At 44.9% G+C, this 20,674-nt stretch overlaps 1 protein-coding gene across 1 annotated transcript in view; it reads right to left on the bottom strand.

The window, feature by feature from the left end:
• EFCAB13 (EF-hand calcium binding domain 13) overlaps positions 1–19,349 on the bottom strand; it is a 49,417-nt gene extending 30,068 nt beyond the window's left edge. Inside the window, exons 1-9 of the mRNA XM_048517650.1 lie at positions 19,221–19,349; positions 17,549–17,620; positions 16,629–16,772; positions 14,640–14,783; positions 10,438–10,509; positions 9,426–9,569; positions 5,611–5,682; positions 2,816–2,959; positions 288–359 (exon numbers count right to left, since the gene is read on the bottom strand). Coding sequence (XP_048373607.1) covers positions 288–359; positions 2,816–2,959; positions 5,611–5,682; positions 9,426–9,569; positions 10,438–10,509; positions 14,640–14,783; positions 16,629–16,772; positions 17,549–17,620; positions 19,221–19,296 — 940 coding nt within the window. The 5' untranslated portion in view covers positions 19,297–19,349. The remainder of the gene's footprint in view (positions 1–287; positions 360–2,815; positions 2,960–5,610; positions 5,683–9,425; positions 9,570–10,437; positions 10,510–14,639; positions 14,784–16,628; positions 16,773–17,548; positions 17,621–19,220) is intronic.
• Positions 19,350–20,674: the final 1,325 nt, after the last annotated feature.

The raw sequence follows: 20,674 nt of genomic DNA, 5'->3' as shown, positions 1-20,674 counted from the left end.
ACATGATAGTGCCCCTCCATGTCCCTGCTTCTCCAATCTCCTGCTGGGGGCTAGCCACGAGCTAGCCTATGTCATTTACATTTGGAAACACACAACATCTCTGTCCAAAATAGTTAATTTAGAGTTCACACACATGAAGGCAACCAGTCAATGTATCTATCATGGTCTCAGGTGAAGAACATTCAACTCACCCGTACTAAATACTTTGCACCAGAGATGCCAGGGACTTTTAGTATTCATGGCAGATGCTCTGCCACTGAGTTATAACCCATTATTTAAAAACTCACCCTGAGATTCTGAGAAGCGCCGCATCTTGCCAAGGGACATTAAGAAGTTTTTCATGTCTACAGTTTCATCATCTGGAAGGAAGAGATGGGGGGAAAGGTTGACGTAATAGAGATACAAGCATAACAGAAACAATAGAAAGATGGATTGCCAGGGATGGAACTTCATCTCCCCCTGGATCAGGCAGACACAATAGGCCAGGAAGATCATGTTCACAGTAACTGATTTCTCTCTGTGCTTGGGGTATCTTCCTGCTTTTGAGGCATAGGTTACTGAACCTGTCCTCCTTTCACAGAATAGTTACCTATTTGACCTGCTTGAAATTCTGACACAAGGTGGTGAGTGTGGCTACATGAAATTCTGATCGTAGCTCCTCAACATTTCAAGCAGAAGCTTGGTTAGTAGGATGTATATATTGTTTGAAACTATTTTCTTGCATGCTCATGGCTTACTTTCAGCCATCCAAGGTGATGCTTGTGCTGTAGTGGCAGCTGCTGCAAATGCAACATTTTAAAAAGTCAGCACAGCCAATCATATCTCTGGGGCTCAAGCACCTATCTTCTTTCAGAAAACACTTGGTGAGCACCAGGAAAAGTATAGGCCAGTGCCAAGGTGCCCCAAGGCACCATGCTCCAGATCCCATGCTCCAGATCCCAGGGTTTATCTATCCGTTGTATACTTGTTTATTTAGTTGATCATATTTTTAAAGGAACATCTCCTAAACCCACCTCCCAGTGTTGCTGTTATGAATGCACTAATTATTAAATAACATTTCAATTTCTTTTGGAGGACAGTTTCTTCGGTCAGTGAAAGATTTGAGAAGGAAGACCATTCTTGGCTTCTTTTGGAGGTTTGTCCAGTTGCAGCACTTTCTCTCCTGAAGCAGAGCATGCAACCATTGAAGAATGCCTGGCTGTGCCAGGTCTCTTGTTAAAGTGGGAGATGTCCCACCACCACCACCACTGCTTAGCAGCAGGGGAAGAAATAAGGGGAAAAAATCACAATGCATTGATGACATGAGCTCATTCCTGAGATGAACCCAGAAGGTAAGCCAACATGTTAAAGGTGGTGGACTCTAATTTGAAGAACCAGGTTTGAATCCCCACTCCTTCACATGAGCAGTGGACTCCTAACTGGTGAACTGGATTTGTTTCCCTGCTCCTACATATGCAGCCTTGGGCTAGCCGCAGTTCTCTCAGAACTCTCAGCCCTACCTACTTCACAGGATGTCTGTTATGGGGAGAGGAAGGGAAGGAGTATGTAAATGGCTTTGAGAGCCGTTTGAGAGGAGCAGCAGTGGCGTAGGAGGTTAAGAGCTTGTGTATCTAATCTGGAGGAACAGGGTTTGATTCTCTGCTCTGCTGCCTGAGCTGTGTAGGCTTATCTGGAGAATTCAGATTAGCCTGTACACTCCCACACACGCCAGCTGGGTGACCTTGGGCTAGTTATAGTTCTTCTGAGCTCTCTCAGCCCCCCCTACCTCACAGGGTGTTTGTTGTGAGGGGGGAAGGGCAAGGAGATTGTAAGCCCCTTTGAGCCTCCTACAGAAGAGAAAGGGGGGATATATCCAAACTCCTCCTCCTCCTCCTCCTCTTCTTCTTCTTCTTGATTGAGAAAGGCACGGCATAGAGCAAAATTGTTCTATGTCTCTTCTGATATACTGCTCGATGGTGCAGCCGAAATTTTATGGTCCTTTCAGCACAACTCAAATAAAACATCATAAGATCGGCAGAATTTTTGTACATCTTTTTGCTCAAAATATTTGGCAAACATTTTATTTTCCCTCCAAAGGTTTTATTCCAAAAACACTAGCCTTGGTGTTTTTCTCTGAAACCATTTTTACGTTTTCTGCTTGATGCACAGAAAGCAGGGAACATTTTATTTTTCCTATCCAACTTCTAAAGATCTTGTTTTTGCTTTCTCTGTGGCTTGTGCCAGTCATTTTCTGCCACTACTGTTTGATTCTCTGTGCCACCCGCCCTTTTCTGAGTGTTTCTCACAAAAGCTCCCTCTGTTGGCATCATGGCTGGCCCCCATTTCAGTGACTGAAGTACACAAATGAACTCAGTTTTGCCTGCCAATTTTGGCAACATGTCATTTTCCTTTAAAAAAATTTTTTGGTGAGGTTTCAGAGCCATGGAGACTTGGTATGAGAATCTGCAAGTATGTGCTCATATCAGGTCTCTGTGCCTTCAAAGACACCTCACTGACAATTTTAAGAAGGGAAATGGTGGACATAAGAACTATTTCCCCTTCAAATATGTTATTTTTCTGCGGTATGCCAACAAACAAAAAAGCCAAAACAGTTATTTTTTAAAAGTTCCCCAAACATTTTAAATGGTCTGTGTAGAAAAGGCCTATGGAAGTTTCTGCTGAATCCTAGAGCAGCATGACTTTGCTTCTGGGTTCACAACCGAGATGACGTCACACCATCAACGCAATGATGCCCTCATGTCCCTGCTTTCTAGTCTCCTACTGAGCACCAGCTGGCAACTCCAGGCATACAGTCAGTTCCCCCTGATCAACTTACCAGCCACTGGGAAGTTATGCAGAGCTTCCTGGAACTCTCCCTGTTTAAAATGGATGCCCACATCACCTAGGGTAGACTCCAGGTCATCCAAATGCAGGCGTCTGCCGTGTGATACATCCATCATAATACTGGCCCTTTGCAAGGCTGGAAGGAGGGAGCAACACGAAATATCCTGTTTCTATTTCAGTGCCAACGCTAGAAGCCTGTATACTTGAATAGGGTTATCTGTTAACCCACATTTCTCCAACACTTCTGCAGTTTCTCCAGGGGACTATGGAGAACTAGCACGTTCTAGGGAGACAGATTCAGGTGTTAAGTCTGAAGCAGCAGAAAAAAAGTTTGCATCCAGTGGCACCTTTAAGACCAGCAGTTTTATTCTTGGTATAAGCTTTCGTGTACATGCAAGAATACCAAGAATAAAACTTTGCTGATCTTAAAGGTGGCACTGGACTCAAACTGTTTTTAAATTTGAGGGAGGCAGCCATTTCACACTGCTGGGTCAAATAATTTGGTATCTTGAATACAAACAGGTACCATGTCAACAGTTTTTATGAGACATAACCTGCTTGGTCACATGTACAGCAAAATATCTAGATTTGTCCAAACATTTAACTCTTTGGGGTTCCAAAGTATAAGTGACACCATTCCCTAAGCAAGACTAGAGATTACTTGTAATCACACATCACATGAAAACAAGCAGCTATTTTACCCAATGGCAACCACCTTTGGTGAGTATAAATGTGTCATCGCCAAGGACTTTGACTCCCCCATTATCAAGAAAAGTCTAACATGGAAGATAGGGAGAAATGGGGGCATGGATCCTCTCAGGAGACAGCAATTGATTCTGTTAGAAACTGCCATGGGGAAAGAAAATGGTACTGACACCCTCAATGTCTGTAAAGGTACGCCTGCCTCATCCAAGGATTCATCATCAGAAGGAGAACGTGCAGGTTGGAAACACTGTCCTCCACTACTCTGGCACATGGGCAAGGCATTCCATTCCTGCCAAAACTCCTACCTTGGTAATTTTGCAAGTTCTAATACATTTTGGCCATGAACTGGATGGCCAAGGCTAGCCTGATCTTGTCAGGTCTCAGAAGCAACGCAGGGTCAGTTCTGACTAGAACTTGTACGGGAGACCACCAAGGAATACTGGAGGCGCTCTGCAGAGAAGGCAATGGCAAACCACCTCTGTTAGTCTCTTGCCTTGAAAACCCCATAAAGGGTCACCATAAGTCGGCTATGATTCGATGGAACTTGACATGCAACAATAAATTCTGAGCCCTCCATGGAGGTGGGAATTAAGACACACCATTTTGTAAGCAGGTTTCCCATGTTGTAAACTTGAGTGTGGTTATTCAGTATTGGTCTGTCCTATTAGCTTGACCTAAAGAATGTTACTTTAGGGGAAACCAAAGCCTATGGTAAAAGGATGGCATCATTTATTAAAATTACTAGCAGCAAAGCCCATTGTAGGGAAGATACAATGGGCCCTAGCAAAGGGTCGAAGATGAAGCAGCTCCCCCTGCAATGGGCTTTACTGGGGCTGTAGCAGCCTCCACCCCACCCTTCCAAGTGGTGCACCACTTACCTGGGTCTGGTTCTGTGGCTTGGGGGTGGGAGAGATGTGGGGTAGGTGGGAAGGGGTGGATAAGGGGAGGGTGGAGAGGGCTGACGTGGTAGAGGGAGGGCGACAAAGTGAGGGTGGGGGAGGGTGAGGGTGGAGAAGAATGGTTTGGGTGGGGGAGGGTGGCAATTGTTGCCCCAAGGATGGGCCAATAACCTGGTCATGGCATGGAGCAGCCAGGCACTGCCCAGGAAGGCCTTGGCCTGCCCCTTGGGCAGTGGCTGAGCCAGCCGACAGCCCGAGAAGCCTGCCTGGGTGATGCCTGGCTGCTCCAGGCTGTGGCCACGTCATCTGCTGCCTGAAGGGCGGGCCAATGACCAGGCCACAGTGTGGAGCAGCCTGGTGCCACCCAGGCAGACCTTGGCCCACCCCTTGGGCAGTGGCCGAGCCAACCAAAGTGCCGAGAGGCCTGCCTGGGTGGCGCCTGGGTGCTCCACGCCACAGCTGGGTTGTCTGCTGCCTGACGGGTGGGCCGAGGCCTGCCTCTCGGCCCTAAGTGTGGGGGTGATTTTCCATCCCCCCATGTGACTCAACGGGGCATTTGTCCCGTTTTCCATCCCCCCATGTGACTCCCAGGGCATTTGTCCTCGGATGTCACCATTGCAACTACGCAACTGGTTTTAAATATATAGATCCCATCTTTCCTACAAGGTATCATATAATTCAAATGCAAATTATATAAAGATAATACAAAGACTCACAACACTGAACTACAGGTTCCACAACATAATGACCAATAGAAATGCATCGCCTATTAGGGAAAGTTAAATTATTTCCCCTTTGGGAAGGAGGCCAGTTGGAACAAAATGGCTTGGCAAAGAGGGACAGGCCAATTGGACTGGTACCTTCTTTTTATGATTTATCAGTTACTTTGATGAAAAATTGTTCTATATCATAACAACCTAACTTTTCCTACTCCTGTCTTGGTCATGCAGCTGTTAACCCTTCTCCAATTGGAGGCTTTCACAGCCTATGGAAAATAAGAAGATAAACAGGTAAGAGGCTAGAAATAAGATGTAGGAAATATAGGAGGATTCAGGTAAGACTTTGGAGTGGTTTGAGAGGAATGACATATGAGTGCAGACTATCAGTTTTCCAGGAATATATCATTTACTTAGTCTTTAGCTAAATAATATCAGAAAGGAGATTCAGATCAATTGTAATTTACCTTCCAGTTCCATGAACTCTGGAGTTTCACCCAATGCTACCAAGAAATCTTTGAAATTGATTTCGCCATTCTCTGTAAAAACATATATTTTTTCCTTTAAACATTTGATGAGAGTTAATGTCTTTTCTCGTGTGCATCGAGGAATGCTGCTGTAAATTTTGTTGTGCGTGCACAATGACAATAAAATGCTTATGCTTATGCTTATGCTTGTTACATCTACACCAAAACACAGAAACTAAAGGAACATACCAAGATGGTAATATTAAATTTCCTCCTGCTTGTTTTGTTGCCTGTTAATAGACAGAGGATTTGGTAGAGATGAATACAACATAGAGTGTTTATGCTGGATTAGATAAAACTGAATTAGGATGTTCCATTTTCTCAGCTAAATGAAAAGCAAAGCAAAGAGTAAACCGATGAGGAAGATGCTCAGTCTGGCATCCTGCAACTGTTGTGCCAGTACACCTTCAAAAATGCTTCCTTCAATCTTAAAATCATTTCTGCAATATGAACAGGATATCCCTAATATTTTTTTAATCTCTCTTCTTACGAATTTAAATATCAATGGAGGAAGCAATAGTTTTACTGTGTATATACTTACTTCGCCATGACACTAAACAACACAACACAAACCAATAATAGATGTGCTAACGTAACAAGTGTTCATAAAGTAAATTGAACTGGGAGTGTAATAACTGAATGAACATTTTAATCCACTGTAAACCTAAATGGCATACAAGAAGAAAAGCTGGATTTATATCCCCCCTTTCTCTCCTGGAACGAGACTCAAAGGGGTTTACAAACTCCTTTCCCTCCCCCCCCCCACAACAAACACCCTGTGAGGTAGGTGGGACTGAAGAACTGTGACTAGCCCAAGGTCACCCAGCTGCCTTGTGTTGGAGTGCACAGGCTAATCTGAATTCCCCAGATAAGCCTCCACAGCTCAAGCAGCAGAGCGGGGAATCAAACCTGGTTCCTCCAGATTAGAGTACACCTGCTCTTAATCACTATGCCACTGCTGCTCACAAGACAACATACAAAAAACAGAAATGACCATCCAGAAAGATGATGGTCCATAAAAAATACTGGACAGATGGATATTGTTCATTCGATCTATAAGTCGTCTGGCTACAGATTAATTAGAAAGTATGATGAATAAATCATCTACATATAGTTTAAAGAATATGATGTTATCCCAAAAGAGGTTGGATGACAGGATTATGCAGAGCTACCCTTAACCACCCAACACAAATGAGAGTCTTGCCTTTCCAAGCAAAGACAAGAGAGAGTGAGTATTGAGTGGCAATACTCAAGCTGGTGGGTAAAGTAATTAAAATTAATGTTTGGTGTTTAGCTTTAAAGGACTATGCCAGGGAGTGACTCAATCATGGCTGAAGAACAACGAGAATGTAAATAAGGTGGTCCTTGAAGAGAATTTAGTCAGAGGCAGAAGTTTGAGATTAGTGTATTATTGGCCTAAACCAGGGGTAGGGAACCTGCGGCTCGAGAGCCGCATGCGGCTCTTCTGCCTTGCACTGCGGCTCCACAAGCTGAGCCGCCGGCCCCATCCTTGCCTGCCCTGCAGCTGCACTGTGGGCTTCCCCTCTCCCCGCCCCATTGGAGCGGGGCGGGTGTTTTCCTGGTGGCCGGTGAGGCCGAACCGCCGGCTTCATCCTTGCCTGCCCTGCAGGCTGCAGGGCAGGCGCACCAATTGCCCACGGCTGGCTGGGCCACACTGTGGGCTTCTCCTCTTGCCCGCCCAGTTGGAGTGGGGCGGGCGCTTTCCCGGCGGCCAGCAAGGCCGAGCTGCTGGCCCCATCCTTGCCCACCCTGCAGGCAGCAGGGCGGACGCATCCATGCGCTTCTCAGAATGAGCGGAGTAAAAGGTAAAACAACCAAATATATACAGTGTTATCTTTATTTTAAAAATCAAAAATTATTTGCGGCTCCAAGTGTTTTCCTTTCCCATGGAAAACGGGTCCAAATGGCTCTTTGAGTGTTAAAGGTTCCCTACCCCTGGCCTAAACACTTGGGGCAATCATATTAGCATGTGCCTTGTCTCTGTGAGGGCATAAAGTCCAGGGCTTAAGATGGCAAGTGGGAAGAGAGTGGTAGGCTATTTTGCAAGGCAGATATCGGCTAGGGCATGTCCAGACAAGATTTACAGTCCATGTACTAGCCAATGCAGAGAAGGGACTCCCCATTTTGGCTTCGCATTACTAGACAATGCAAAGTTTGGCAGGAAGGGTACAGCTGGAAAGCAGGGCTCCCACAACCAACCAGGTGGTTCCACCATGTTGCAGTACTGAAGGGTTAGTGCAACGAAAGCCAAACTAAAGCAATTTGCATTAATAAACACTGGAGATCTCTCGCTAGTACAGTGATGGTGAACCTATGGCACGCGTGCCAGAGATGGCACTCAGAGCTCTCTCTTTGGGCACACGCACACAGAGTTTGTCATGTAGGGGGAGCGGCAATTACTCCCCCCCACACTCACATCTAGACTGGCCTTACTTCTGAGTAAACCCTCCTAGGGTCGTGATTCACCCATTTGAAGCGTTGCACGGTTGCTTCACTAAGCTTACTCCCGAGTAACGCGTGCCTAGGAACAAATCGTTTTTTCTAAACTAAAACTTCAGTATTCATGTTAAATTGCCATATTAGCACTTTGCGATAAATAAGTGGGTTTCGGGTTGCAATTTAGGCACTCGGCCTCGAAAAGATTCACCATCACTGCACTACTACAACTGATCTCATAGAATCATACAATCATAGAGTTGGAACGGGTCCAGAGGAGAGCCATCGTCCAATCCCCTGCCATTCAGAAACAGACAATCAAAGCACCCCTGACAGATGGCCATCCAGCCTCTAAAAACCTCCAAACCTCTGTTTAAAAACCTTCAGACCTCAACTACGCTCCAAGGAAGTGTATTCCACTGTCGAACAGTCCTAACTGTCAAGAAGTTCCTCCTAATGTTTAGATGGAATCTCTTTTCCTGCACCTTGAACGCATTACTCCTGGTCCTAGTCTCTGGAGCAGCAGAAAACAAGCTTGCTCCCTCTTCAACATGACAGCCCTTCAAATATTAAAATATGACTATCATGTCACCCCTTAATCTTCTCTTTCCCAAATGAAACATACCCAACTCCCTAAGTCTCTCCTCATAGGGCATGGATTCCAGACCTTTTATGATTTTGGTCGCCCTCCTTTGTACCTGTTTCAGCTTGTCAATATCCTTCTTGAATTGAGGTGCCCAGAACTGAACACAGTATTGATCTAGACACTATACTCCTATTGGTGCATAGAAAAGTCACAGGAAAAGATAATAATGCTAGGAAAAGTTGAAGGCAGCAGGAAAACTTCCAGCATGAGATGGATTGACTTTATGAAAGAAGCCACAGACCTCAGTTTGCCAGATCTTAGCAAGGCAATTAAGGATCACAGGATGTTCTGGAGGACATTAATTCATAGGGTCACCATTAGTCAGAAGCGGCTTCATGGAACTTAAAACATGCACATGTACGTTAATGATCTTGAATTAACTGAAAATATCTTGTATAATAGATGACACAGCTGCCACCCTGGCCAATAGAATCTGGCTATGTGTTAACCATATTTTGTATTTTGGTATCATTAGAAACAGATTTCAGTCCAGCAGTGCAAATAGAGGGGTGACATGAAATTGTGGAAATAGCAGAACGTGCTGATTGTTCATCCTCAAATTGTAAGGGCCTCTGGCTAAACAAAAATAAAGATTTGTTTGCAAATAACAGAGCTCAAGATCCAACCTTTGTGTGACCCAGAGGATACTCACCATCAACTTTGACTTGGTTGACTAATGCCTGAAAAGTTGAACTAGTTAAGTGTATCCCCATGTCCTGTAGGGTTTCCTTCAGCTGTGGTAGGGTCATGTTCTTGTATTTGATGTTATCGACAACCTTTATAGCATCCTTCAAGGCTGGAAAATAAGAATTAGGAGAGACGGAAGACAGGCATTACACAGGATTAACCTTGGTTATATTTTGTACAGTACTGTATCTGAAGAGAGAATACAATTGTTTCAAAAAATTGTATAGGGGTAGACTTCTTACTGGAAACTGGCCACAAAAACTTGAATAGACTGTTCTCTACAACATTTTATCTTTTTTGAAAGGATTACACAATTGAATTTGAGTGTGTGTTGGTACATATATGTGTATTTGTGTGTGTGATCTTTGGATCCCAGGGCCAGGGAGGGTTGCTGGGATGGGGGGGAGGGCTCATTTGCCCAGGGATCTTTGGATCCCTAGGCCAGGGAAGGATGCTGAGTGGGGGAGGGGGCGGGAAGGCCTGTGCTGGGCCTCCTTGGGCCTGGGTCGCGCACCCCCTGTGCCCCACCTTAGGCAACAGCAGTCCCAGAAGCCTGGTGGGGCGGGGCCGAGGGCCACCCTGCCAGGCTGCTCCTTCAGCTGGTGGAGGCTCCACTGGGTGAAGGAGAAGTCTGGCAGGGCAGGCCAAGGAGGAAGGAGGACTGTGGGAGGACTGTGTATCTGGTAGACCTTCTGACATCCAGTATACACAGGCAATGTCTGGCAGGAGTGGGCACCTGTTGTGTATAGTGGCATTAGGGATGCTTACTGCCCTGGAAAGGAGGGAAGAGACTGAGAAGCCAGGTGAGTCAAGCTTCCATTGCTTATGAAGAAGACAGAGACAGCCAACCTGCTCCTCCCTGCCCCATTCTTTTCACACTTGCCTATCACCTGCCCTTCCAGTATAAGGCAGCCATGGGGGGTGGAGCTGAGCAGAACTGCACCCAAAATAACTCCTCTAACTACTTAAGCACATACCAACAAATTCAGTAAAACGTGGGGCATCCACCAACATCGTCAGCAATTCTGTCCCATCCAGCATTCCTGATTCTGCAAAGAAGAAGAAAGAAGAAGAAATGCAAGAGGGATATGATGAGAAAGGAATAATTTGATTGGCACTAACCAAAGAAACAGAGTCCTTCATTTACTTAGTGGCTCACGGAATTTTAACTTAAAATGATGTGTTAAATGACCAATCCTTCAGAGATAAGTTCAACAAGAATAAGAACAATTAAAATGTGCTTAAGATTTTAACATGCATAAACAGGAAATACAGTACCATGGCACTGAAAAGAACATCACCTTCCCAGTCCCAGGAAAGCATGCAACGCCCCCACCCTCCACCACAATCAGCAGAAAAGCAGTAGCTGCTGAAAATGTGGGTCAGTTCTTGTACTGGGGAAAAAACCCTAACCCACCAATAGCATGCATACAAAAGGCAGGACCTCTTACAACATTTGTTTCATACTTGAGAATGCAGAGCATGAAAAAGTCAGCAGATTTTCTATTCATTCTGTTTATAATGGTCAAGGAAAGAGAAACGAGTGTCTTGTTTTTCAAAGTCATGGGGCCTTGGAATTTTATTGTGGCACTCAATATTTTCAGCAATGATTTTATTACAACTAGGGATGCTAGACTCCAGAATTACAGCTCCTCTCTAGACTACAAAGATCAGTTCCGCTGGAGAAAATGGCTGCTTAGGAGGGCGGATTCTACGGCATTCTACCCAACTGAGATCCCTGTTCTTCCCAGGCTCCACCCCCAAACCTCCAGGATTTCCCAGCCTGGATCTTGTAACCCTAATCCCTCATTCCCTGCTGGCAACCCTTATGATGGTTACCCCCATATTTATTTATATGCCTAAATGTTTTTGTCATATCAAGAAGAAGAAAAAGAAGAAGAGTTGGATTTATATCCCCCTTTCTCTCCTGTAAGAAGACTCAAAGGGGGTTACAAACTCCTTTTCCTTCCCCCCTCACAACAAACACCCTGTGAGGTAGGGGGGGCTGAGAGAGCTCCGAAGAATTGTGACTAGCCCAAGGTCACCCAGCTGGTGTGTGTTGGAGTGCACAGGCTAATCGAGTTCCCCAGATAAGCCTCCACAGCTCAAGTGGCAGAGTGGGGAATCAAACCCAGTTCTCTAGATTAGGGTGCACCTGCTCTTAACCACTACCCCACTGCTGCTTAAAGCTTGAATAAAACTACAAGAAACTGAAAGGTGTTAATTAGGTTTTGTAGTAGCAACTATTAGAAAATAGTTATTAAAATACAAAACCCTGAAGGCTGAAAAATAAGTATGATGCCTACATTTTTGGGCTAAATCCTAGAATGAAAGAAAATTTGTCAAGGTCTGTAGTACTGTAGCAAACCCTTCTTTGTCAAAATTGAAAACAAAACAAAACATTTTTTACAATGAAAAGCCAGTCAATGTTGTAGCATTCTTCAAGACAAAATAGATTAAAATTGTGCCTTCTGGTGAAAGGTATTTTCCCTCCAGAGTAATCTCTTTTTAATCATGGTGATTTTTGCCATAGAAAAAGGGAGATGCTCAACCAAAAATCAATTGTAAAGGCTAAGAGGATGAGCTAAATAGAAACTGAAAGGATGATTAAAAACTAAGGGTCTGAAAAATAGGCTTCATTAAAATAATTGAAGCCCTAAGTCTTGCTGAGATAAAAAACAATATCATACAAAGATGATGAAACTAGAACTGCTCAATAAACCAAAAAAGTCCAGCCACGTTTCAGCCACTTGGGCCTTCTTCAGCGGTCACCAGTAAAAGAGCTTAAAACCCACGTCCCAATAACATTTTGGACTTTTCTGCTCAAACCTTCCAAAATGTTTTGAGGCTTCTCTGAACTTCTTCCCTGGCACCATTTTCTGAGCTCACTCAGTTTCTCCTTGCCAGTTTGTTTGCAGCTTTTCTCTGTTCTTTTATTTTTGAGGGGTCAATCTTCGAAGCATTGAGGATATGAGGAGTATAGAATGCAGCACCAGGCTGTGAGGCATTGAAGCATCAATTCAACACAAAACTAAACAAGATGGAAAAAATTACATAATAGCGTCCAGGAATTGTTTCGAGGGGATGAGTGCAGACATACATGTTGGTAGGGGCAGAGGGAATTGAAAACATTTTAGAAAAGTTTTAGGGTTTTGCGTGGAAAGGACCACTATTGGAAATGAAGGACTCTGCACTCTCTCTCACTCCAGACTTCAGATAGAGCCTTGACTAGAGAGTCAGAGAGATAGAGGGTCAAGACACAGGATATTCTTTCTCTACTGCCCTTTGAGGTGTAGATCTCCTTCCTTCCTTCCTTCCTTCCTTCCTTCCTTCCTTCCTTCCTTCCTTCCTTCCTTCCTTCCTTCCTTCCTTCCTTCCTTCCTTCCTTCCTTCCTTCCTTCCTTCCTTCCTTCCTTCCTTCCTTCCTTCCTTCCTTCCTTCCTTCCTTCCTTCCTTCCTTCTCCATAGGCTCTCCATCTTGCCACCATGAGAGCAGGACCAAGTCCAGTATCTCCCTCCATCCTATTTAGCTAGACTAGATTAAGAAACTACATTTATTCTATTCTATCCTATCCTAAAATGGACTTCCTACAATAAAACTCTGCATAATTTTGTTCTTAACACACAGAGACAGATGGGCTTTGCTACACACAATAGCCTTTGTGCACTGTGCTAAATTTCAGATTTTGCACACGAACTCTAACATTTTTAAAGAATCCTGTCCAGGTGGTTGTTCATTTCCTATTATTTGTGGCTTAGTATCGATTTCAAAGAGAAACCGTGGATCTTGTATTTCATATCGATACACAAATAGTGCTGTGTTTTATGTATTCTGGGTTTCACAATTCTGCTGGGTTTTACAATGTGGGGTCATCAACCAGAAAACTTTCAGAGTACTTTGAAAGTATGACATCACATACTAGAAGAATTGTTGGCCAAGGTTTTATAGGCCTAGTCAGGCTCTCTGTTGTTGTAAGCAGACTGGTCATAGTTGAAGTCCAGGTCACTGTAAGATAGGACTTGCTTATGAGGATCTGAAAGGCCTTGACTGGAACTGAGGGGATGGCATATGGATTCTACTACACAGGTAAGGGGATTGAACAACATAAGACAAAAATCCACTGTATCCAACAGACAAAAAGCATCCAAATGGTCAGTGGACATATTCAGCTAATGAGAAGAGATAGGCAGTTCCAACTCTTATACCTCACCTTCTGCCACAGAGTGAAATGAGTATGGAGAATGACCTGAAGGGGAGGAAGTTCTCAAAGCAGAGGCTGCCTCTTTTACCCATTCAAGGGTTGGTCTGTGAGGAGCCGAGTCCTTTGGATGGGAATGGGTTTGACCAAACTTTTGTGCTCATCACTGAAACTTCTTCAGCAGTGGTTCTGAGAAGGTGTGCTGCAGAAATGCTGGGGCAGAACTGGGAACATTGCCTGTGGTCTTGGGTGGAATGAAGGTGGTGAGGTTCACTATCAAAACTGTCAGAACACAGGATGATCGAATCTGTCTGTCAGTAGTAAGCAGAGGTGTTGTGTTCAGATCGTTTCCTTCAGCAGTGCTGGAGAGAACCTTGTCTCGGAGTGCTGCTTTAAGGCAGGAAATGATCATGCTTTGCTCTGGGCATAAATTGCCAGTATATTGAACAGTGTGAAACGTCTTCACAGTAAGCTTTTCTCATGGTTGTCTGTACAGGGAATTTTCAACCCACAGGAGGACCCACATTTTTTAAATACAGCTCTTTGTGCCATTGTCTAGGTGCCAAGCTCTACAAAGATAGCCATGAGGCTGAATTATTGTAGTTGATAGTTTGACAATAAGGGGGGGGGGCATAACTTTGAAAAACCAACCACTCTCAGCAGTAGCAGAGAGGGAAGGGTGCTCCACCCCTTCTTTATTACACTGCAGAAAGCAGCAAAGCAGCATGAGGGAGGAGGACAGAGCACCCTCAGGCCTTTTTGAGGGTCAAAAATATCTCCATGGTAGGTCTACATGTGTACAGTACCCTTGTGGAACAAGGGCCACAGTGGCAAACTAGTTATTTCACAGACATCTAAACAGACAAGGAAAAAACTCACGGATGTCAATGGTACATCTTGGATATTTTATGGATACCGTTGGCTGTTTTGCTGGGGAAAGCAAAAGTTTCACTTCTAAAATAGATGATTGAAACTCTCACCATCAATGGCAGCAGATGTCAAAACTACCTGAAGTTCCTCAGAGGACAGGCAAATGCCCAGGTCTGCAAGGGCAGCCGGCAGGTCCTCCATTTTAATTTTCTCCTTGCAGATCTTGCTGATTGCACCGAAAGTACTCTGAACAGCTGCAGGGGTCAACAGAATTGCCATTTGGTTATTGCTCACTCATAGTTTAATAGTCACAGCCCTTAGGTGATGGTATAGTGAATTTTAGGAGGTGCAAAGTTGATTAGAATGCACTTTCACAAGACTGACATTTGCACACATAAAGGTCTCTTATACCAGGTTAGACTTTTGGTCCTTGTATGTCCAGTACTGTTTACTTTGGTTGGCTCTCCAAGGTCTCAGAAGGAGTATGGTCTTTCTCAAACTAGGGCCGGGAGGTGCCAGAGATTGAACTGGGGACCTTCCGTATGCAAAGTATGTGCCTTACCACTACACCACAGGCACTTAGGATTTACCATATCAGAGAAAGTCAGTGGTTGCAGATGGCACGGGGGCAACATGCCAGCAGATTACTTCAGTGGTGACAGTTCCTTGCAGCATCTTTTAAGAAGGGTGGGAACAGTATCAGGTTACCACCATTGAGCACCACTGAAGAGGAAAGATTATGTGGGTCCTTTTATTGGAGTCACTGGGAAGAAGCAACAGGGGGCTCCTTACACTCCCTGCTCAGAGTCCAACTCTTCTTTAGCATTGGTCATTGGCAGTAGCTAAAGCTGACCCACAACCCACTAATTCACTACAAACTGCTGCATTTCCAATCTGTCCTAAAAGATGTCGCCAGATCACAGAGGTGTAGCAAGGGGGGAAAGCGCCCGGTGCACTGGTGTGTCCTCTGCCCCCCACCCTGCCCCTGGAATGCCCTAGTCACACCCCCACTGGGGCGAGCCCCCGGTGCATCACAAGCCCCCCCCTGGAGCTACGCCTCTGCCAGACCAGCTGGATCACAAGCCATGGAAGATTTATTTCTGTGTTCTTACCATTAAATTCTGCAAATGACTGGGTACCAGTCAACTTCATCACAACATCTTGAAAGTCCAATGTCCCATCTCCTGTAAGAAACAGTATGGCACAGTATTGAAGGAGGAAGGCAGGCAACAGTTAGAAAGCCTTTTTGACCACAATGGAACTTACTTTTGATTAATTATATAATGAACTAGAAATAAAGCCCATTGTATGAACAAACACAATGGACACTAGAAAACTAGTGGCACCTACCGAGGGGGCCAACCCCTCCTGCCTTTCCTCCCCGCTTGGCCCCACACTTTACCACAGATAGCAAAAACCTAACCTAATTATTCAATGAACAAAAAAGCTTTAGAGATCCCCTTCCCCTTACACACACACACACAGAGACAGGCTCCCCTAACTTTGCAAATGGGCTCTTTTAGCTCTTTTCCCAGAGGGACCTAGTCCTGGAGGGAAGAAGCACAGCATGGGGGAGAGGGCAGAGTATGGCCTCCACCCTGCATTTCCCCCCTTTTTCAAGGCTCACTGCTGCCAGGGAGAAGCACACCGTGGGGGAAGGACAGGAGTATAGCTTCCTACAGCAAGGGCTGCTGGGAAGTGTAGTCCTTGCCCCTCCAGGAGGAGCTGAAAGCTGGGCTCTCCTGCAGTGGTGGGATTCAGCAGGTTCGCACCACTTCAGCAGAACTGATTGTTAAAATGGTGCTTGTAATCAACCAGTTAAATTATTTTGAATCCCACTACTGCTCTCCTGGATGGATGAGGACTATATTTTCCAGCACCCCTCACTCTTTCTGGTTTGTTGTTGGGAACATGATGCTCAATTATATAGTAGGATCGGGTTATACCAGGTGTGTTTATCTGTGGAGATGGTGGGATAGGAAGGAACAAGTTTCTTGAATGTTTATTCTACATGTCTCCTTTGAAGTCTGTTTTTCCATCTCATCCCCCTTAAAATTCCTCTTGAGTATTGGGGCCCAAAGAATGGCTTTAAATCTCACCGGAAACCGTCACTGAGCTCTGCAGTTCCTGGACCTCTTGCGGTGTCAAGTGGATACCCAAGTTTGCCAAGGTTCCGTGCAATTCATCCACATGGATGCGGTTATCTTTGATATTATTCATAGCACTCAACGTTTCCTTCAGCACTGCCAAGGACAGGTGATATGTCAGTTAGGCAAATCTGGCTACCTTTTAATCTGTCTGTGACCAAAGCTCAGACTGCACGGGCTGCTTAGGTGTATGACTCTTCTCCTAGGTGTGGTCCTAGCATCCCCCCTCCCCCCCTCCAAAGGGCCAAGGCTGGAAAGACTGTGGAAGATATAGATTTTTTTGAGGAAAGAGATCACAGTAAAGGAAAGGTTTAAACAGTCCTTTTCACACACACACCCAACCACTGTTCTACGGCTTATCTTCACAGTAAAGCATCATGAAGCCTTGGCCAGCTTGGTCATGAGGCAAAGCAAAGCAGTGGCTTTCAGGGGTGGAGTTTGGTGGAGCTTTCAGTGGTGCAGCTGATACTGACACTACTGGCCACTGCTAACTTGGGCAAGTTCAGAAACAGCAGCATTTCAGGTTGTCTTTAAAGACAGTGGGGAATGGTGAACCAAAGAACCACTAAAACCCCTCAACTAGGGGTAGGGGTGGTGGGAGATTCTGGGCTGAGTGGGCAGTGAGAGGTGGTGGGGTGAGATGGATGGATGGTACAATGTAGATAGCAGCTGCAGGGCAGGTAGATGGTAGGGATTTCAGGTGGCACTTTTTATTGACCTTTACCTCCCTGTGGCAGTTTTAATTTTTTTTATAAACCTGCATATAGCTTGTATCAAGGTAGATGCTGGTGATGGAACTTAATAGTACACATCAGACCCTGCAGCTAAGAAATAGGTCCCTGAGACAAATTAATTTCCTTGTTCATCCTTACCTGATTCTTGGGGGAACTTTGGTAGGAGCAGGGAAATCCTAATGAATTCCTTGAAATTCACATTGCCTTGTTCTGCCAAGCAAAATATAGATCCAACAGAGAAAGAGCAACTCACCCTCTGACATGGCTGTGCCAGCCCCGCAAAATATACATAAACTAATATCTCATTGAACGAATCTGTTGTTTTTAGGGAGAAAGTTTTTAGTCCTAACCCCAGTTAAAGGCCTCCCCCCCCACCCCCAATTCTAGAAGCCCTTTTAAAAGTTAACCTACAAGCCTGGTTTTGATCAGTTTTTACATATGGATTTTTAAACTTTTCCCCTGAATTTTAAATCGTCGTAAGTTCGGAGTGGGATTTTTTTTGGTAAAAATTGACATAAAATTTTGGCAAACAAGGAACCCCTGCTTACCTAAGGAAGAAAAGGAAAAGGTTGTGTCTCCTGCAGCGGCTTCAGAAAGCTATGTTTTATCCCTGCCTCCTACGTCATTAGGAGGAGTCACTCATCACTCAGGTATAAGCGAGAAGAGTGAGCTTGTATTTTAAGGCAAATTAAGGCTCATTCCGCACATGCAGAATAATGCACTTTCAAACTGCTTTAAGTGCTCTTTGAAGCTGTGCGGAATGGCAAAATCCACTTGCAAACAGTTGTAAAAGTGGTTTGAAAACGCATTATTTTGCGTGTGCGGAAGGGGCCTAAGTTTAAGTGAGCTTGCATTTTAAGGCAAATTAAGTTTCCTTTACTTGCATCACAAGCAAATAAAACTGATAAGAACATCACCCCAGATAAAATTAACCAATAAGACCAGCAGCATATAAGCAGAATAACAATACAGCATAAGATCCAACACAGCAGCTCACACCAACACCTGATGTGATTGCAACCTTATGAGCTTATGACGTGGTATAAAAACTTGGTCACTATTTCGGTTATATCTGGGTTGCCATTATTTAAGAGAAAGGATACTTTTTGGAGATCCAAAAGTCCCTTCCTTTTAGCCATATGTAGTGACCATCCAGCTGTACCACTCTTCCTCACTTCTTACCCCTCCCAGAGTCCAGAAAATCACTCTACTAAGCTACTGTTAGGAGGCATGGGTGACTGTAGGAAACTGAATGACACCTTCGAGATCAGACAAGGAAATAGTTTCATACTTGCTTAGTGACCATCACCCCCACACTACTGAATCAGTTGCCAGGTTTTTAACAAAGGCACTTGGATCAAGGGTGAAACCTTTGTGTAAATTTTAGTCAATTGGTTTTAACATAATTTGTATTTTACCACTTTTTATATGGGACACGGCACCCCACCCCCACCCTGTGGCAGAAACACCACTGATATAGGCTCAACCTGGTAATAAGAACATCAATGTGGACTTCTAACCTGAATGAACCCTGTTCAACCTAGAAATGTGCATCAAGGGACAATGAGGCATGCTTTCAGTTAGCAATGCTCTACTGCCTCTTCATTCCACACCAGCCACAGTTCCATTCCATAGAGCCAGTTAACGACTCTCGTAAGGGTTGAGAGAGACCTGGAGCCAGGCTTTGCCCTCTTACCTGGCGTGGAATACTGGGCATATATCTACCAATCATTTAGAAAAATGCCTAGAAACTCACCTGGAAAGAGAAATGTCCCCCTGCCCTCAATCCCATAATACGTGGAATTCTTACGGTCAACTTTTGCTGTCTTCATCACTTCTTGCAATTGAACGTTAACTTTGGCCTCCACAGGAGAGTGGCTGCACATGAATTGTCCAGGAATTTGGCTACTCAAGAGCCCTTAAGATCAAAATGTTCATCGCCAACAGGCTTACTTTGAGGACCAAGCAGGTGAGCTGCAGTTCTATAGAGAATGCAATGGCAGAAAGCTGGCATAAGACTGTACTGCAGCAAGTAAATAAATAATGAAGAGGCAACAAGACACAGAAGCTCAATTCACTGTAATGGACATCAAACTGTTCCATAGTGAATCAGACCTCAGTCCATCAAGATCTGTATTGACTTTTCAGTTAGAAGAAGAGTAAGAAGAGTTTGGATTTATAGCCCAACTTTCTCTCCTGTAAGGAGTCTCAAAGCAACTAACATGATCTGATTTTTAATCCTGGGAGGTGGCAGGTGGGATCCCCTGTCTGGACCTGCTGTCTCTTGCTTGCTCATTAGTTTAGGAATGGGCTAATCTGCTTGTTAGATACTTACTGGTGTCTACACTTCAATGGGTTGGGAGTATTGTCTGTTTTGTCTTGGTGAAGGCTGTGCTATGAGAATGGAAGGGTGCTGTTCCCTCCCCTGGCAGCGAAAAATGGTGTTCAGTTACGTAGAAGTGGGGAAGAGAATAATGGAGTGAGAGTATAAAGGAAGCTGTTCTGGCGCCCATGTCTTTGTTCTGTCAATGGAAGACTAAATGCTATTTTCATTAAAGGAAATTGTTTGAACATGAAGTTTCGTTATTGAACAGGGCATGACAGAAGCTTACAAACTCCTTCCCTTCCTCTCCTCACAACAAACAGTTTGTGTGGTAGGTGGGACTGCAAGAGTTTGGAGAGAATGGTGACAAGCCCAAGGTCACCCAGCAGGCTTCATGCACAGGAGCAGGGAAACAAATCCAGTTCACCGGATAAGACTCAGCCACTCATGTGGAGGAGTGGAGAATCAAACCCAGTTCCCCAGATTAGAGACCACCTGCTCTTAACCACTACACTGTGCTGGCGGTAGCTCTCCAGGGTCTCAGATAGAGAAGTCCTTCATATTGCCCATCATTTGATCCTCATAACTGGAGATACCGGAGACTTGACAGCTAAAAAATGGAACATCCAATGACAAGGATTGCTCAGAGGTTCCATGTGCACCGATCACAGTAATATCAGAGGCCCTTTCTGCATGGACCAATAAAAGCATGAACCCACACTTGCCCCAGCCAGTTCCCACAGCTGGCTATCCTGTGGCACATCGCGAAGGCACATCCCCCCCGCCCCCCCGGCATGGCTCCACAGAGCTTCCCCTGCATGACTCCACGGAGCTTCGCAAGCAGCTAGGTCCAACCCCCTGGTCCATGATATGGCCCGTTTCCCCTGCATGGCTCCACAGATGGGAGACGAGGAAGAGTTTTTCAAGAATTGCTTGGCTGT

The sequence above is a fragment of the Sphaerodactylus townsendi genome, linkage group LG15 (assembly GCF_021028975.2).
Source record: "Sphaerodactylus townsendi isolate TG3544 linkage group LG15, MPM_Stown_v2.3, whole genome shotgun sequence".
NCBI classification, from domain to species: domain Eukaryota; kingdom Metazoa; phylum Chordata; class Lepidosauria; order Squamata; family Sphaerodactylidae; genus Sphaerodactylus; species Sphaerodactylus townsendi.
This window is presented reverse-complemented; position numbering and strand designations above follow the sequence as displayed.